Source organism: Coregonus lavaretus (genome assembly GCF_964263955.1).
Source record: "Coregonus lavaretus genome assembly, chromosome: 36".
Lineage (NCBI taxonomy): Eukaryota > Metazoa > Chordata > Actinopteri > Salmoniformes > Salmonidae > Coregonus > Coregonus lavaretus.
The window spans coordinates 26867125-26885267 of NC_140023.1; the positions used below are offsets into that span (position 1 = coordinate 26867125).

The 18143-nt window shown below is 43.1% G+C and overlaps 1 protein-coding gene across 1 annotated transcript in view; it reads right to left on the reverse strand.

Annotated features, from left to right (window-relative positions):
- LOC311110576 (stromal cell-derived factor 1-like) overlaps window positions 1-16545 on the reverse strand; it is a 40075-nt gene extending 23530 nt beyond the window's left edge. The window contains exons 1-3 of the mRNA XM_084153087.1: window positions 16414-16545; window positions 5795-5912; window positions 3232-3315 (exon numbers count right to left, since the gene is read on the reverse strand). Coding sequence (XP_084009213.1) covers window positions 3232-3315; window positions 5795-5912; window positions 16414-16480 — 269 coding nt within the window. The 5' untranslated portion in view covers window positions 16481-16545. The remainder of the gene's footprint in view (window positions 1-3231; window positions 3316-5794; window positions 5913-16413) is intronic.
- Window positions 16546-18143: the final 1598 nt, after the last annotated feature.

The following is an 18143-nucleotide window of genomic DNA, read 5'->3' on the forward strand; positions in this document are numbered from 1 at the left end:
GTAGACCCCACTATTTACCAAGAGAGTTTTCATCTATATGTGGCAGGGCTTGCAAACTATTACGGACTACAAAAGGAAGCCCAGCCGTGAGCTGCCCAGTGACACGAACCTACCAGACGAGCTAAATTACATCTATGCGCGCTTCGAGGCAAGCAACATTGAAGCATGCATGAGCGCAACAGCTGTTCCGAACTACTGTGTGATCACGCTCTCCGTAGCCGATGTGAGTAAGACCTTTAAACAGGTCAACATTCGGACTACCAGGACGTGTACTAAGAGCATGTGTTGACCAACTGGCAAGTGTCTTCACTGACATTTTCAAACTGTCCCTGACCGAGTCTGTAATACCTACATGTTTCAAGCAGACAACCATAGTCCCTGTGCCCAAGAACGCCAAGGTAACCTGCCTAAATGATTACCGCCACGTAGCACTTACGTCGGTAGCCATGAAGTGCTTTGAAAGGCTGATCATGGCTCCCATCAACACCATCATCCTAGAAATCCTAGACCAACTCCAATTCGCATACCGCCCTAACAGATCCACAGATGACGCAATCTCTATTGCACTCCACACTGCCCTTTCCCACCTGGACAAAAGGAACAGCTAAGTGAGAATGCTGTTCATTGACTACAGCTCAGCGTTCAACACCATAGTGCCCTCAAAGCTCATCACTAAGCTAAGGACCCTGGGACTAAACAGCTCACTCTGCAACTGGATCCTGGACTTCCTGACGGGCCGCTCCCAGGTGGTAAGGGTAGGCAACAAGACATCTGCCACACTGATCCTCAACACGGGGGCCCCTCATGGGTGCATGCTTAGTACCCTCCTGTACTCCCTGTTTACCCACGACTGCATGGTCAAGCACGACGTGGCCAAGCACAACCCATTATTACGTTTGCCGACAACACAACGGTGGTAAGCCTGATCACCGACAACTATGAGACAGCCTATAGCGAGGAGGTCAGAAATATGGAAGTGTGCTGCCAGGACAACAACCTCTCCCTAAACGTGATCAAGACAAAGGACCTGATCATGGACTACAGGAAAAGGAGGGCCGAGCACGCCCCCATTCTCATCGACGGGGCTGTAGTGGAGCAGGTCGAGAGCTTCAGGTTCCTTGGTGTCCACATCACCAACAAACTATCATGGTCTAAACACACCAAGACAGTCGTGAAGAGGGCACGACAATGCCTATTCCCCTTCAGGAGACTAAAAAGATTTGGCATGGGTCCTCAGATCCTCAAAACGTTCTGCAGCTGCACTATCGAGAGCATCTTGACTGGTTGCATCACCGCCTGGTATGGAAACTGCTCGTTATCTGACCGCAAGGCGCTACAGAGGGTAGTGCGTATGGCCCAGTACATCACTGGGGCCAAGCTTCCTGCCATCCAGGACCTCTATACCAGGCGGTGTCAGAAGAAGGCCCTAAAAATTGTCAAAGACTCCAGCCACCCTAGTCATAGACTGTTCTCTCTGCTACCGCATGGCAAGCGGTACCGAAGCGCCAAGTCTAGTTCCAAACGGCTCCTTAACAGCTTCTACCCCTAAGCCATAAGACTGCTGAACAGTTAATCACATGGCTACCCGGACTATTTGCATTTTCTTACGCTGCTGCTACTCACTGTTTATTATCTATGCATAGTGACTTTCCCCGTACCTGCAGTGCATTCGGAAAGTATTCAGACCCCTTGACTTTTTCTACATTTTGTTACATTACAGCCTTATTCTAAAATTGATTTTTCCTCATCAATCTACACACAATACCCCATATTGACAAAGCGAAAACAGGTTTTTATAAATTTAGGAAAATGTCTAAAAAAAAATTTTTTTTTACCGTATTTACAAAATATTCAGACCCTTTGCTATGAGACTCGAATTTGAGCTCAGGTGCATCCTGTTTCCATTGATCATCCTTGAGATGTTTCTACAACTTGATTGGAGTCCACCTGTGGTAAATTCAATTGATTGGACATGATTTGGAAAGGCACACATCTGTCTATGTAAGGTCCCACAGTTGACAGTGCATGTCAGAGCAAAAACCAAGCCATGAGGTCGAAGGAATTGTCCGTAGAGCGCAGTGACAAGATTGTGTCGAGGCACAGATCTGAGAAGGGTACCAAAAAATGTCTGCAGCATTGAAGGTCCCCAAGAACACAGTGGCCTCCATCATTCTTAAATGTAAGAAGTTTGGAACCACCAAGTATCTTCCTAGAGCTGGCCGCCCGGCCAAACTGAGCAATCGGGGGAGTAGGGCCCGATGGTCACTCTGACAGAGCTCCAGAATTCCTCTGTGGAGTTGGGAGAAACTTCCAGAAGGACCAACCATCTCTGCAGCACTCCACCAATCAGGCCTTAATGCACTGTACATGTAGATATTACCTCAATTACCTCGACTAACCTGTACCCCCGCACATTGACTCGGTACCGGTACCCCCTGTATATAGCCTCATTATTGTTATTTATTGTGTTACTTTTTATTTTTATTTTTTATTTTTACTTTAGTTTATTTAGTAAATATTTTCTTAACTGCATTGTTAGCAAGTAAGCATTTCACGGTAAGGTCTACACCTGTTGTGTTCGGCGCATGTGACAAATAAAATGTATATCAATACTTTGCAGCTACAAACAAACTATTAATGATTAATTACCGCGTTCTTACCTGGTTGCTTCCCTCTTATTTCGCTGTTGTTTCCTGGTACTTTCCGGACGTTATCCTCTTATTTCAGCACTGTAAACTAAAGTGCTACCCATAAATGTGATGTTACATCTGTGTTCAGGCTATCCTGAATATGACCAGTCCATCTGATTTAAATTAAACTTTTTCTGTAGAGCAATCCAGGCTTAGAGCCCAATCCTTATCCTTTCATTTCTGCACGCATAACCTTGGCTTTCCCCTAAATCATGTAGGTCTATGAATGTCATTGGCAGGCGTGCATTAAAAGTTACGCACGCATGCAGATCAAGATCCGATTCGGCCCTGAGAATGTACTACTTTACTACTGTCCTGATGAAGTGGAGCATAGAGAGAACGTCATTTTCTGAGGAGAATGTCATTTTCTGAGGAGATTGTATTTTTCTGAGGAAAATGTCATTTTCTGAGGAGAATGTCATTTTCTGAGGAGAATGTATTTTTCTGAGGAGAATGTCATTTTCTGTTACTCTCAGATACCATGTTTCTGTGTAGACATGAATGCGTTTTAGGTTGTAGGTTATCTTAAAGGGTCCCTTACTTGTTGAGGGCATTCTTCAGGTACTGCTGCAGCCACTTGGTCTCGGGGTTGATACACACCTCCTTGTGGTTCTTCAGCTTGGCACTACAAAGAGAGAAAAGAGAGGGATAAGATTAATTGAGAAAGAAGAAAGGGATGAGATTGATAGTTTCTGGTGCCCTGTTCCATTCCAGCACAGACTGCCTAATTTTCACCTCCATTCTATCATCATTTATGTGCAGTGATATGGAAAGCTGTGTATATGCACTGTTGAGGAGAGCTTTCAAGTAAGCATTTCACTGTGCCGTTTATCCTGTGCACATGATCAATTAACTTTGAGTTGATATCGAACATCTATAGGTGCTTATCTCTTAAACCAACCCTTGAGCATCTGAGCCCCATTCAGAGTTGGAGTTCTCCTCTAGTAACAACACAGGAGAAACTCTCTGGACAATATCTCACTCAGGCAGCTCACTAAGGCTGCGCTGGAGGGATGTCGCTCTAAAATTCGACAATATTCTCTAACTCCATTTACAGTCACAGCCTTAGTCAATAAAAGTTAGCGTTACATCACTTTCCTGAACTCTACATTGTCTCCATATCTTTACGGGCTTAAGCCGCGCTGCTCTGGCATCACCCCTTCTTGTTATATGTGCCACCAACCGCTATCCTCACCCACTATAATCATACTGTTATCACCTTAATATCTGTCCTAGGCTAGCAGATTAAATGACCACTAGCTTGTCAACTGTGCATTTGGCTGCTTGAATTAAGAGATCCAGTCACTTCTGTCTGTCACTCATGAAGCTATCAACTAGTTAATTCCTCATCCCTAGCCCAGTTTCTATTTTTTACCAGGTCAGTTGACTGAGAACACATTCTCATTTACAGTAATGACCCAGGGAATAGTTACAGGGGAGAGGAGGGGGGGGGGGGGGTGAATGAGCAAATTGGAAGCTGGGGATGATTAGGTGGCAATGATGGTATGAGGGCCAGATTGGGAATTTAGCCAGGACACCAGGGTTAACACCCCTACTCTTATAATAAGTGCCATGGGATATTTTAGTGACCACAGAGAGTCAGGACACCCGTTTAACGTCCCTTCCGAAAGATGACACCCTACAAAGGGCAATGTCCCCAATCACAGCCCTGGGGCATTGGGATATGTTTTTACACCAGAGGTAAGAGTGCCTCCTACTGGCCCTCCAACACCACTTCTAGCAGCATCTGGTCTCCCATCCAGGGACCAACCAGGCTTAGCTTCAGTGGCAAGCCAGCAGTTGGATGCAGGGTGGTATGCTGCTGGCATGTTAAATAGTCCCCTTGGAGGAGATATGTTTCAGATGTAGCCAAATTATCTGCAGATACACACATTAGAGAAGTGGAGATTTACAAGTGTTACAGATTGGAATTCCTGGAGAGTTTTAAGCATTTAGCTGTATTGGTTTTAATGATAGACAGTTGAAGATTGGTAAGTAGAGGGATCCATGATCCATCCCATCTTGCCTTTTGACGGAATAACCCCAACCATGTAGCTATTGGATATGTCCAGAATAACCTGTGTGGCTATTGGCTTAGTCCAGAATAACTGTAACCTATTTGCAGACGGGGTATGGGTTAGATCACATGTCTCTATGTGGGGGTCAGTGCTTGAAGTGTGTAGTACACGTTATAAACATAACATGTTTAGCCTGTTAGTATACAGTGTATGTTAGCGCCTTGTACCGATGACCATATCACAGCTGTGCTAAAATCACAATGAAGCATGCCAAGCTCTCATCTATTATTGCTTAACATACACACCCCACCTCTCTCCACACACACACACACACAACAATCTCATAATGTTGAGCAGTATCAGACCCTATGAGTTAGGAGTTAGATGAAAGCCACAGTGTATGAGAAAACAGGCCAATTATTTAGAGCTGCTATTAATGTTTTCCTGTTGAAAATAAAACTTTATCCAATTCCCAACCCCCTCACGCACACTCTTTTTCACGATACACTTCCTATGGATGTGTCTAATTATGTGTGCATGGCTTACAGAATGGACAATGAGAAGGGCATCAGCAGTGTGTTTGTGTGTTTGTGTGTGCGCCTCAGGAGCTCCTTTCACTGGCCGTCAGCTCCATGGGATTGATGGTGTGAAATGTCTGACCAGAAGGATCGACCTGTCACCCCTTTTAGAGCCAGGAGATCTTGGGAGTGTGTGTGCATGAGCTTGCCTGTAACCTGTGTGTGTGTGTGTGTGTGTGTGTATTTGTGTATGTGTATGTGTATGTGTATGTGTATGTGTATGTGTATGTGTATGTGTATGTGTATGAGAGAGAGAGAGAGAGAGAGAGAGAGAGAGAGAGAGAGAGAGAGAGAGAGAGAGAGAGAGAGAGAGAGAGAGAGAGCGAGAGAGCGCGAGAGAGCGCGAGAGAGGGTGTGTGTGTGTGCGCCTCAGGAGCTCCTTTCACTGGCCGTCAGCTCCATGAGATTGATGGTGTGAAATGTCCGACCAGAAGGAGAGACCTATCACCCCTTTTAGCGCATGATCTTGCCTATAACCTGTGCATGTGTGTGTTGGCGAGGTACTCACATCACTTGGAAGGGGCAGTTGGGTGTGTGTAGGAACTTCAGTTCTCTGATGTTGCGCTGGGGGACGGTGTTAACTGTAGAACGACACCAGCACCTCTCGATCATACTGAAGGGCTTAGCTGAAGAGGGGGTAGAACAGAGAACATTAATATAATATACAGTAATATTAAGAGATAAGTGGAGAACATGAAAACACCACCTCATTGTCTCAGAAACCATGAGAGAACACAAGGCCTATTGGAAAATACTGACAGAGAGGAGCAAGGCCCCCACTGTCAAGTGGATCATGGAGAACATTAATATTATCCTACACTGTAAGACTTTTCGGTAATTTCAACAGTAAAACACTGTGGAATGCACTGTAAAATATCTTAAATGTGTTTTACAGAATTTATGCTGTATATTGCACTGCATTATGGGTAAAATGCTGAGAAATACTGTTATTAACTGTAATTGAAAGCCTCCTGTAAAAATTACTTTAACATACTGTATTTCTTTACAGGAATAGCTTATGCCTACCGTATATTAAAATGTTCAGTTTCAGACACCAACCTGCTGTCGGGTGAGACTCATGAAGCTCAGACATTTTAAATTTTTATTTTTTAAAGATATTAATTGTTGTAATGATTATGCTTCTCTGTACCGCAGCCTCTGGGTGTCATAGTGAATCAACTGACTCGTGACCATTATGTTTGCACCATTACTACAGAGAAAACGGCTTGTTTCCAGCCCAAACAGTTCAAACGGGCGGCAGGTAGCTTAGTGGTGAAGAGCGTTGTGCCAGTAACCGAAAGGTCGCTGGTTCTAATCCCCGAGCCGACTAGGTGAAAAATCTGTCGCTGTGCCCTTGAGCAAGGCACTTAACCCTAATTGCTCATGTAAGTCGCTCTGGATAAGAGCGTCTGCTAAATGACTAAAATGTAAATGTAAATGATATTACCCATATTACCGGTGCAATGTTTTTTTCTTTCTATATGTTTGCTGTTAAAAAATCATGTTGTTTTTACAGCATTATACAATAAAACTAAAAGCAATGTACCGTATTAATTATTTATAGTAAATTGAATACAGTACCCTACTTTATCTTTGGAGCTCCAAACCTTTTAACCACTACTGGGGGCAGGGTATTGTTGTTTCTGGCTCATTAACATATTTTGAACTGTGCCTAGAAAGAGGCTCAATTTGTTGCACCCATGAGTGAGAGTGCTGTACCAATTTAACTGATAAGTGGTAGCAGTGTCCCCACAAATGTTTATAGGGGACAGATTGGAGTGGCAGCAAGTATCAAACCCTTAATGGTTGAATATTTACCATGACCTTGGTCTGTTTTGCCCTGTGCTCACTGCAAGTTTGGAAGCCTTTAAACTCAGCTACTGCTCTGGTTAACCGTTGGGCATCATTTGAGTTCAATATCATTACATTATAAAAAAAATGTACGTCAATATTTTTCTGAGAAAGCCATGTATGCATTAATGAATCGATTATACAATCATGCAATCAATTTGACTTTGTTTTTACCAATCTAACTACATAATAACAATGGTAAGTATTTATTAGAATAGTAAATCTCTATTGATTAAACTGGGTAAATCAAGATATAGCCTAGGCCTATTCACAACAGGTGATTGCGTAATCAATAGGAGTGTGAGCATGCATTGAGTTATTGATCTTGTTTTGGCTGATTTCATGGGGCTACAGATGACAAACAATCTGTTTCCCTTCCATTTGGGACTTGTTTTATTGTACTGATCAACAATATTTGCATAGAAGTAGCATTTTTTATAAAAATGTGTGCTGTCTCTTTAACCAGTAATGATGTCATTCAAGAGGCAAGAGGGGTTCGCTGAAGCAATCGATAATCTTTGGGAGAGACGTGAGAGCAAGACCGATTTAAGTGAATTAATACAGTTTTGGGGTCAATCAGTTTGAAATCAGCATATTTTGCGTTATGGTTTGCATATTATCACAAACAAAGTACTAGGGGTAGTGAATTGATGTTGGCTTCAGCTGTAAGCAAGCAAAGAAAGTTAGCATACCAAGCTGGAAGCTACCGGTATCTTCTTGCATTATAAAGTGTTCTAGCCTGTATGGATTTGTTTTTGGCAAACAGTAATGATAAGTTTCAATATTTCTACATGTCGTGTCACATTATGCAAGTGTGTTAACTTCTGTGCAGGTGCAGCATGAATGGGGAGCTAACATGATGCAGCCCAGACACCCAGTGCAGGCTAAGTGGAGCATGCACGGTGCGCTCGCGCTATAAGGGGGACATAGACTGTGCTGATGAACTTGATCCGTGAGACACATTTGGCAGAAGTACAGAAAGTAACAAAAATTCTAGCACATAACCGTTTTACATGTTCTATATAGAAAAAGTACAGATGCGTCGGTATGCCGTGCAATACTATTTGTTAAAGGAACGTGCCTGACATTTTTTACCTCAAAATCATTGTCCTGATCACGTTACGAACATGTAGGTCTGTGAAAACAGCTTCAAAATGCATTCTGTAGACCTAAAGCTAGGTATGGATATTTTCCAGATTTTACCCTCAGTGACGTATTTGGGGGTAATCACGTGTTTGTTTTTTTACTACAACAAGCTTTAGGGATGAGTGAGGTTGATTTCCTGGTCTCTGCTTGTCCCATCCCCGAATGCGGGGAATTTGAAATAGTGGGCGTTTCATAGTTAAACAGCCATGAAACTGTAGTTCTGTGTGAGTCAGAGAGCTTCTATCATTACTACTGTCAGAGAACCTAGAGTGTGTAGAATGGATGCAGCAAACGATGACCCCCCCCCCCCCTACGATTATAACTTTTATCAAGTGTTGTTGAATGATAATATCCAACCGTATTTGAACCAGAATACAGTGAGGAGTAAATAAGACGACGACAAGAGGAATATCTGGTGAGTCAAGCAGCAGCGGCTGCTGCCGAAGATGTAGCTGGGGGTCTCGCACGAACACTGACTGGTGGTGCCTATGTGGAAACTGCCCAGTAATGGCTACAGAGACATAGAGTGTTTGTTGTAATGACTGGGACCGGGCACAGTTTTTGTTGCCCACCATTGCCACCTACAGCCAAGGTGACAACTTTGTGTGATCGATCATCCAAGTTTCAACCCTCACATGGACCGAGGTGTGTTGGAGACATTCTTCAGTATCCAAGTTTCACGTTTTATTTATCACATGCACATGTACAGTGAAATGTTTAAGATGCAAGCCCTTCCCAACAATGCAGTCTTCAATATCAAAATAGTATAACTAATTTTGTATTAAAGAAACACGAGAAATAAGACAGGAAGAAAAGAAACAGGAGAGTGTAAGCTACAGTGCATTCGGAAAGTATTCAGACCCCTTGACCTTTTCCACATTTTGTTACGTTACAGCCTTATTAAAAAATGGATTTAAAAAAATGTCCTCATCAATCTACACACAATACCCCATAACAGGTTTTTAGAATGTTTTGCACATGTATTAAACATAAAAAACAGAAATACCTTATTTATATAAGTATTCAGACCCTTTGCTATGAGACTCGAAATTGAACTCAGGTGCATCCTGTTTCATCCTTGAGCTGTTTCTACAACTTGATTGGAATCCACCTGTGGTAAATTCAATTGATTGGACATGATTTGGAAAGGCACACACCTGTCTAGATATGGTCCTACAGTTGACAGTGCATGTCTGAGCAAAAGCAAAGCCATGAGGTCAAAGGAATTGTCCGTAGACCTCCGAGACAGAATTGTGTCGAGGCACAAATCTGGGGAAGGGTACAAAAAAATGTCTGCAGCATTGAAGGTCCCCAAGAACACAGTGGCCTCAATCATTCTTCAATGGAAGAAGTTTAGAACCACCAACACTCTTCCTAGAGCTGGCCAAACTGAGCAAACTGAGAAGGGCCTTGGTCAGGGAGGTGACCAAGAACCCGATGGGCACTCTGACAGAGCTCCAGAGTCCCTCTGTGGAGATGGGAGAACCTTCCAGAAGGACAACCATCTCTGCAGCACTCCACCAATCAGGCCTTTATGATAGAGTGGCCAGATGGAAGCCACTCCTCAGTAAAAGGCACATGACAGCACACTTGGAGCTTGCCAAAAGGCACCTAAAGGACTCTCAAACCATCGGAAACAAGATTCTCAGGTCTGATGAAACCAAGATTTAACTATTTTGCCTGAATGCCAAGCGTCATGTCTGGAGGAAACCTGGCACCATCCCTACAGTGCAAAGCATGGTGGTGGCAGCATCATGCTGTGGGGATGTTTGTCAGCGGCAGGGACTGGGAGACTATTCAGGATCGAGGCAAAGATGAACGGACCAAAGTACAGAGAGATCCTTGATGAAAACCTGCTCCAGCGCGCTCAGGACCTCAGACTGGGGCGAAGGTTCACCTTCCAACAGGACAACGACCCTAAGCACACAGCCAAGACGACGCAGGAGTGGCTTCGGGACAAGTCTCTGAATGTCCTTGAGTGGCCCTGCCAGAGCCCGGACTTGAACCTGATCAAACATCTCTGGAGACACCTGCAAATAGCTGTGCAGCGACACTCCCCATCCAACCTGACAGAGCTTGAGAGGATCTGCAGAAAAGAATGGGAGAAACTCCCCAAATACAGGTGTGCCAAGCTTGTAGCGTCATACCCAAGAAGACTCAAGGCTGTAATCGCTGGCGAAGGTGGTTCAACAAAGTACTGAGTAAAGGGTCTGTATACTTAAGTAAATGGGTTATTTCCTTTTTTAGCAAAAATTTCGACAAACCTGTTTTTGTTTTGTCATTATGGGGTATTGTGTGTAGATTGACGCGGGGGGGGGAAACAATTTAATCAATTTTAGAATAAGGCTGTAACGTAACAAAATGTGGAAAAGTCAAGGGGTCTGAATATTTTCCGAATGCACTGTATATACATGGTCAGTGCCAGTACCAAATGTACTGTGTGCAGGGATACTGGATTAGTTGAGGTAGATATGTACATGTTTGCCCTCAGAACAGCCTCAATTAGTTGGGGCATTAACTCTACAAGGTGTCGAAAGCATTCCACAGGGATGCTGGCCCATGTTGACTCCAATGCTTCCCACAGTTGTGTCATGTTGGCTGGATGTCCTTCGGGTGGTTGACCATTCTTGATACACACAGGAAACTGTTGAGCGTGAAAAACCCAGCAACGTTGCAGTTCTTGACACACTCAAACTGGTACACCTGGCACCTACTACCATACCCCGTTCAAAGGCACTTAAATATTTTGTCTTGCCCATTTAGCCTTTGAATGGCACACATACACAATCCATGTCTCAAGGCTTAAAAATCCTTATTTAACCTGTCTCCTCCCATTCATCTACACTGATTGAAGTGGATTTAACAGGTGACATCAATAAGGGATCATAGCTTTCATCTGGATTCACCTGGTCAGTCTATGTCATGGAAAGAGAAGTTCACTCAGTGTATATATATTCTGGACTCTGACATTACTCGTTCTAATATTTCTATATTTCTTCATATTTTATTTATATTTTTTAGATTTGTGTGTATTGTTTTGTATTGTTAGGTATTACTGCACTGTTGGACTGAGGAATTTGAAGCTTTTCACCCTCTCCACTGCGGCCCTGTAGGCTGTCTCGTCGTTGTTGGTAATCAGGCCTACCAATGTTGTGTCGTCTGCAAATTGAGGATTGAGTTCAAGACGTGCGTGGCCATGCAGTCATGGGTGAACAGGGAGTACAGGAGGGGGCTGAGCACGTGTTGAGGATCAGCATAGAGAAGGTGTTGTTGCCTACCTTCACATCAGGAAGTTCAGGTCACAGTTGCACAGGGCGGGGCTCAGACCCAGGGCCCCTTAGTGATGAGCTTGGAAGGCACTATGGTGAAGGTTGCGCTGTAGTCGATGAACAGTATTCTTACATAGGTATTCCTCTTGTCCAGATGGTATAGGGCAGGGTGCAGTGCGATGGCGATTGCGTCATCCGTGGATCTGTTGAGGCGGTATGCAAATTGTGGTGGGTCTAGGGTGTCGTGTAAGGCGGAGGTGATATGAGCCTTAACTAGCCTCTCAAAGAACTTCATGATGACAGAAGTGACTGCTATGGGGCGACAGTCATTTAGTTCAATTACCTTCGCTTTCTTGGGTACAGGAACAATGGTGGACATCTTTAAGCAAGTGGGGACAACAGACTGGGATAGGGAGAGATTGAATATGTCCGTAAACACTACAGCCAGCTGCTCTGCACATGATCTGAGGACGCGGCCAGGGATGTCGTCTGGGCCGGTAGCCTTGTGAGGGTTAACACGCTTAAATATTTTACTCACATCGGCCATGGAGAATGAGAGCTCATGGTCCTCATGTGCGGCAGTGGCCGGCGTCGGTGGCACTGTGTTTTCCTCGAAGCGGGTGAAGAAGGTGTTTAGGTTGTCTGGGAGCAGACGTCGGCTTGGGGGGGAGAGGGGGATATACACAGCCATGACGATGACCAAAGGAAAATTATCTCAGGAGGTAATGCGGTCTGCATTTGAGGGTAAGGTATTCCAGATTGGGAGAACAAAAAAAAGGACTTGAGTTCCTGTAACTTACCACAATCACACCATGAGTAGTAAATCATGAAACATACACCTCCACATTTGTTTTTCCCGGAGTGTTCTTTCTTCCTGTCCGTGGGATGGACGGAGAACCCCGCTGGCTGAATGGATGGGGACAGTATATCCAGAGAGCCATGATTCCCTAAAACAGAGTATGTTACGGTCCCTGATGTCTCTCTGGAAGGAGATCCTCGCCCTGAGCTTGCCTACTTTTTTGTCCTGGGACTAAACGTTAATGAGTAAAATATTCGGAAGCGGTAGATGGTATGCACGCCTCCTGAGTCTGATGAAGAGCCCACTCCTTGTAAATTTTTCTTGCAAAGGAGACTTGGAGTAGCCCCCGGGATGAATGGAATTGCCTCAGGGAGTTCAAACAAAGGATCCAATTTAGGGATTTCAAATTTTTGGTCGAAATGCTGGTGAGTGATTGCCGATCTAATATCCCAAAGTTGCTTTCGGCTGTAGGTAATGAAAGAAATGTTCTGAGCAAATAATGTAAAAAATAACACAAAAAAATATAAATAAAATACTCGCTAGGGATTTTAGATCCAACGTGGAGCCAGGCACAACTGTCTTCACCGGCGTAACGAATGAGACCAAAATATTCTGGACATTCCTCGCGAACACCTTTTTTTCCAGCAATTGGGCTGTAATGCATCGCATGCGCTATCACAACAGCTGTTCGTCACTTGACTGTCACTCAGATAATTCCTTCCTGGATCAGACGATGATGTGTGAAAATATCACAGAGTAACTAACCAAATGCGCATCCAACAAGTATTATGCAAATTATTGAAGAACCACATTAAAGACAGTATTGATTTAGGTTTTAAGCATCAAGGTAAGGTGACTCTTTTGGTTATAAGCATTCCATTTTGCAATCACATTTATTATTTTGGATTTGTGTGCCCATGAAAACTGTTTTCACCCCATAACATAAGGAGACATTAAATGTTATGTAGTTACACTGCATTTATGAGAGCGCTATACAAAAAACTGTCCGACAGCTAGATCCAGGATTCTTACAGGGTTCAAGTTCAATGTCAAATATAACTGATTAATACCTTAATATATGATAAAACGACAACTTACTAGTTTTATGCCACACGATTTTAGACAAATCCGTCAAGATACCAACCATAATAAAGGGTTAAACAGGTTTTTAATCAACTCGTGAATTTTATTGTACTATAGCTATGACCCCCCCTTATATCATAATGTAATTACATGAAAATATTTGCAATTATCAATTACTTATCAACAGCTGTAACAAGTTGTCCAGTGTAGGAAATCCTCACTGGTTACCTAGTTTATAGAAAGACCCACATGCACGCACTGCTGGAGTTGTTCTGTTTTACACTAGGTTATAAATGCTTTATAAATGTCTAGGCTACTTGTTATTGCTGCTCATGGGGAATATGACACGGAAAATTCAAAGGGGCATTAATTTGAACAGTTTAGTTGAAAATAAAATGATTTTCATAGGCTATATGAAAGTGAACGTGGAACTAGATAATGAATCATCAAAATAAAGCATGTTTAACCCAGAGCACTCTTTCAATGATTCAAACTAGATGTAATACATAACATAAAATAGTTTACATTCTATAATTAATTTCGATCAGGAAAAAAAAATTATGCTAGGGCCACTACAAATCAAATACATGCTAGGGTGTCTAATCAAAAACGCATATTTCGACCAATGGGTAAATTATGTTAATTGTGTAGATAAAAGTTATTTTAGTTTTTCCCCTTTTAGGATGGCCAAAGTTAGGGTGACTAAATCAATGGAGGCCAGAGAAAAAAAGTGGTCACAGATATGGAAAATTGCACAGCATCATGTCAGCTAGGCTGGAGGTAGGGCTGCATGATTAATTTCATTCAGATCGAAATTGCGATATTGACATGAGCAATATCCATATTGCAAAATGCTGCCAATTTCTAATTTCTTTGACACTCGTTAATAAAACAAAAACTAGACTGCAGTAACTCCTCCAATGAGATGCCCTAGACACTGTTCATTCACTCTCTACATGCACAGAGGATGCTGACCAATCACATGCGGGCTCTCTCACTCTGCATGGCATGCACATGCTGGCCAATCACAAGCGTCCCCGCTTAGAGCGCGCAGTTAGATGCTGGTGAGGAGAGAAAGGGCTTTACCAAAGACTGTACCATATGAGGTTTACATGCTGACCACACGCGAGCGTTGCAAAATAAATGTACACATAGATGTTATTCAGTCATTTCATCCAAACTGCTCGTGCTTCAACAAACGTCTGCGTAGCCAGGCGCTAAAATAGAACTCGGTTCTATTTTTGATGCTTGAAACGGTGCAAGTCCCGCCTCTCCCATCTCCTCATTTGTTTTTAGGAGCATATAACCACGTTGGTGATTGAAAGATGAACTGAGGTTCACACTCCAGTACAGTTGGTGGTGGTAATGTACCTTAAAGTTGGTTGCCAACCGCCATATAAAGTCCAAAGAAGAAGAAATTGAGATGAATGTTTAATGCTTTTGTCCCCAAGTTAATATAGTTGGTTCAGAGTTTGTTTTGATATTTCAACCTGCATGTCCCTGATCGCGTCTGGTGTGGATGTACAAAATCAACATGCGCGCGATTGCGCACGCGGACGCACGCGCGCACCCGGTCTGTCAGCATGTTAGACCTCAAGAGTGTGTGTAGGAAACATGAGTGCTGCTAGTGCTAACGAGAACTTTGATTTGGTCTCAATGAAGGGCACATCTTCAGTGGTATGGCAGTATTTCGGCTACAGGCAAACCGATCACAACCAGTGTCGTGTAAAAAGTGCGTAAGAGTTGTGGCGACAACAAGAGGCAACAAGACAAATGTTTTCAATCATTTGAAGAATAACCATCCCCTACGTTAAGAACATTTCATGGTAAAAAAAAAAAAAAACGCCAGACAGCAGCGAAGTCCCTCTGCCACAACCAACCACCTACCTTTAACAGGCATTGATTGACGATGCGTTTTCAAGTGTAAGGTATGGAAAAACATCCCACAGACACATAGAAATCACAGAGGCTATCACATAGCCAAATATATGGTTCCTATTTACACAGTCTGCAAAGACGGCTTCAAAGGGATGATAAACAAGCTGGACAGGAGATACAAGATTCCATCTCGCACATATTTCTCCCAAATAGCCATCCCAACACTGTATAACAAAATTAAGGGTGAAGTTGAATGACTGGACCAGACTCCAATGTTTTGGATGGTTGCTTGAATAAATAATTAACTTAGGTTATTTAAGAACTCATAATGGTAAAATAGGAAATAGGAACTAATTAATTAATGAATAAGTGCTGCTGCGCTTATAGCACACTATATTTTGATGATCATGTTAAAAATGTATGGCTCACTTTCCTGTTGAAGTCGTCATCTTTCTTCTCGAATCCGCAGGACAAAGAACAATATAGAGGTAAGATTGATATCGATTTTGAGACATGACATGTAGTATTTTCATATTTTAGTATATGCTTTTGATGTTCTTTTTTGAAGATCTCTCACAAAAACAAGCATATCTCTGTGAAATGTCAACGGAGAATTGAGCATACAGCAAGCTTTTTATTTTCAAAGAATTTTACATTTAATTCAGCTCATGTCATGCTAATTTAGCTTTTTGCGACAGGTGAAAACAACTTTCAATGACAACCACCACAACATGTAAAAAGTTGCTGCGAGAAAGTAGCACCGCTCTTTCAACAGAGCTCGGTTGTATTAGGTTACGATACAGAGTGGGTGGACACCCCATAACATGCATTATCGAATTCGATGTAGCTCAAGCATGGTGTAAACTAGGCAGACCGAATGAACAACGTATTATTATTATTATTATAAGTGACTAATTTAGGGGATAAACAGTAGAAAGACAAAAATCAACAGCTGCACGTCTCACTAAAACAGCCGCAGAACATGCAGCGCCTCGGGGACACACATAACCACTGCGCGAGGGTGTAGAAAACCTCCACACAATGCTTTATTTGAATAACGAAATACAGATATAATAGCTAGGATCATCCAAAGTAGCCTACCTTGTGAGAAAGGAGCGTATGTCGCCACAGCAAGCACAGACATAACCGCCAAGAGTTTCAAATCCATGATGAACGATAACGATACCGGTAATCTGTTCAGTGTAGAGTCCAGAGCGCACTGTGACAGTCGGATAGTGTGTCGGATTGTTGAAGTTATGCATGGTGCAAGGGGGAGAAAGGGGAAGTGGGAGTGTCTGAGGATGAAGAAATTAAGTGGGAGTGTGTGTGGATTTGATTTATGACCCCCTGGCAAGCTGAGTTTCCTCTGGATCTCTGGACCTAAATCAAGGTGGTACGGAAATCTGTGCAAACTTCCCCTGCTTTAACCCCAGGCTGGTGGCATAATGGCACATTCTGTATCTTTGGCTTTGGGAACTGGAATTGATAGCGTTTAGTGGGACAGTGCATTTGTTATGCCTAGGGTGGTACAGAGGGAAGAAAAGTTACTCATAAATTAGCTATGCATTCTGCTCTGACTTTTATATGGTCGCTGCATTCATAGCAATGGCAGGATACATTTTTACACATGTACAGTGGGGAAAAAAAGTATTTAGTCAGCCACCAATTGTGCAAGTTCTCCCACTTAAAAAGATGAGAGAGGCCTGTAATTTTCACCATAGGTACACGTCAACTATGACAGATAAAATGAGGAAAGAAATTCCAGAAAATCACATTGTAGGATTTTTAATGAATTTATTTGCAAATTATGGTGGAAAATAAGTATTTGGTCAATAACAAAAGTTTCTCAATACTTTGTTATATACCCTTTGTTGGCAATGACACAGGTCAAACGTTTTCTGTAAGTCTTCACAAGGTTTTCACACACTGTTGCTGGTATTTTGGCCCATTCCTCCATGCAGATCTCCTCTAGAGCAGTGATGTTTTGGGGCTGTCGCTGGGCAACACAGACTTTCAACTCCCTCCAAAGATTTTCTATGGGGTTGAGATCTGGAGACTGGCTAGGCCACTCCAGGACCTTGAAATGCTTCTTACGAAGCCACTCCTTCGTTGCCCGGGCGGTGTGTTGGGATTATTGTCATGCTGAAAGACCCAGCCACGTTTCATCTTCAATGCCCTTGCTGATGGAAGGAGGTTTTCACTCAAAATCTCACGATACATGGCCCCATTAATTCTTTCCTTTACACGGATCAGTCGTCCTGGTCCCTTTGCAGAAAAACAGCCCCAAAGCATGATGTTTCCACCCCCATGCTTCACAGTAGGTATGGTGTTCTTTGGATGCAACTCAGCATTCTTTGTCCTCCAAACACGAAGAGTTGAGTTTTTACCAAAAAGTTCTATTTTGGTTTCATCTGACCATATGACATTCTCCCAATCCTCTTCTGGATCATCCAAATGCACTCTAGCAAACTTCAGACGGGCCTGGACATGTACTGGCTTAAGCAGGGGGACATGTCTGGCACTGCAGGATTTGAGACCCTGGCGGCGTAGTGTGTTACTGATGGTAGGCTTTGTTACTTTGGTCCCAGCTCTCAGCAGGTCATTCACTAGGTCCCCCCGTGTGGTTCTGGGATTTTTGCTCACCGTTCTTGTGATCATTTTGACCCCACGGGGTGAGATCTTGCGTGGAGCCCCAGATCGAGGGAGATTATCAGTGGTCTTGTATGTCTTCCATTTCCTAATAATTGCTCCCACAGTTGATTTCTTCAAACCAAGCTGCTTACCTATTGCAGATTCAGTCTTCCCAGCCTGGTGCAGGTCTACAATTTTGT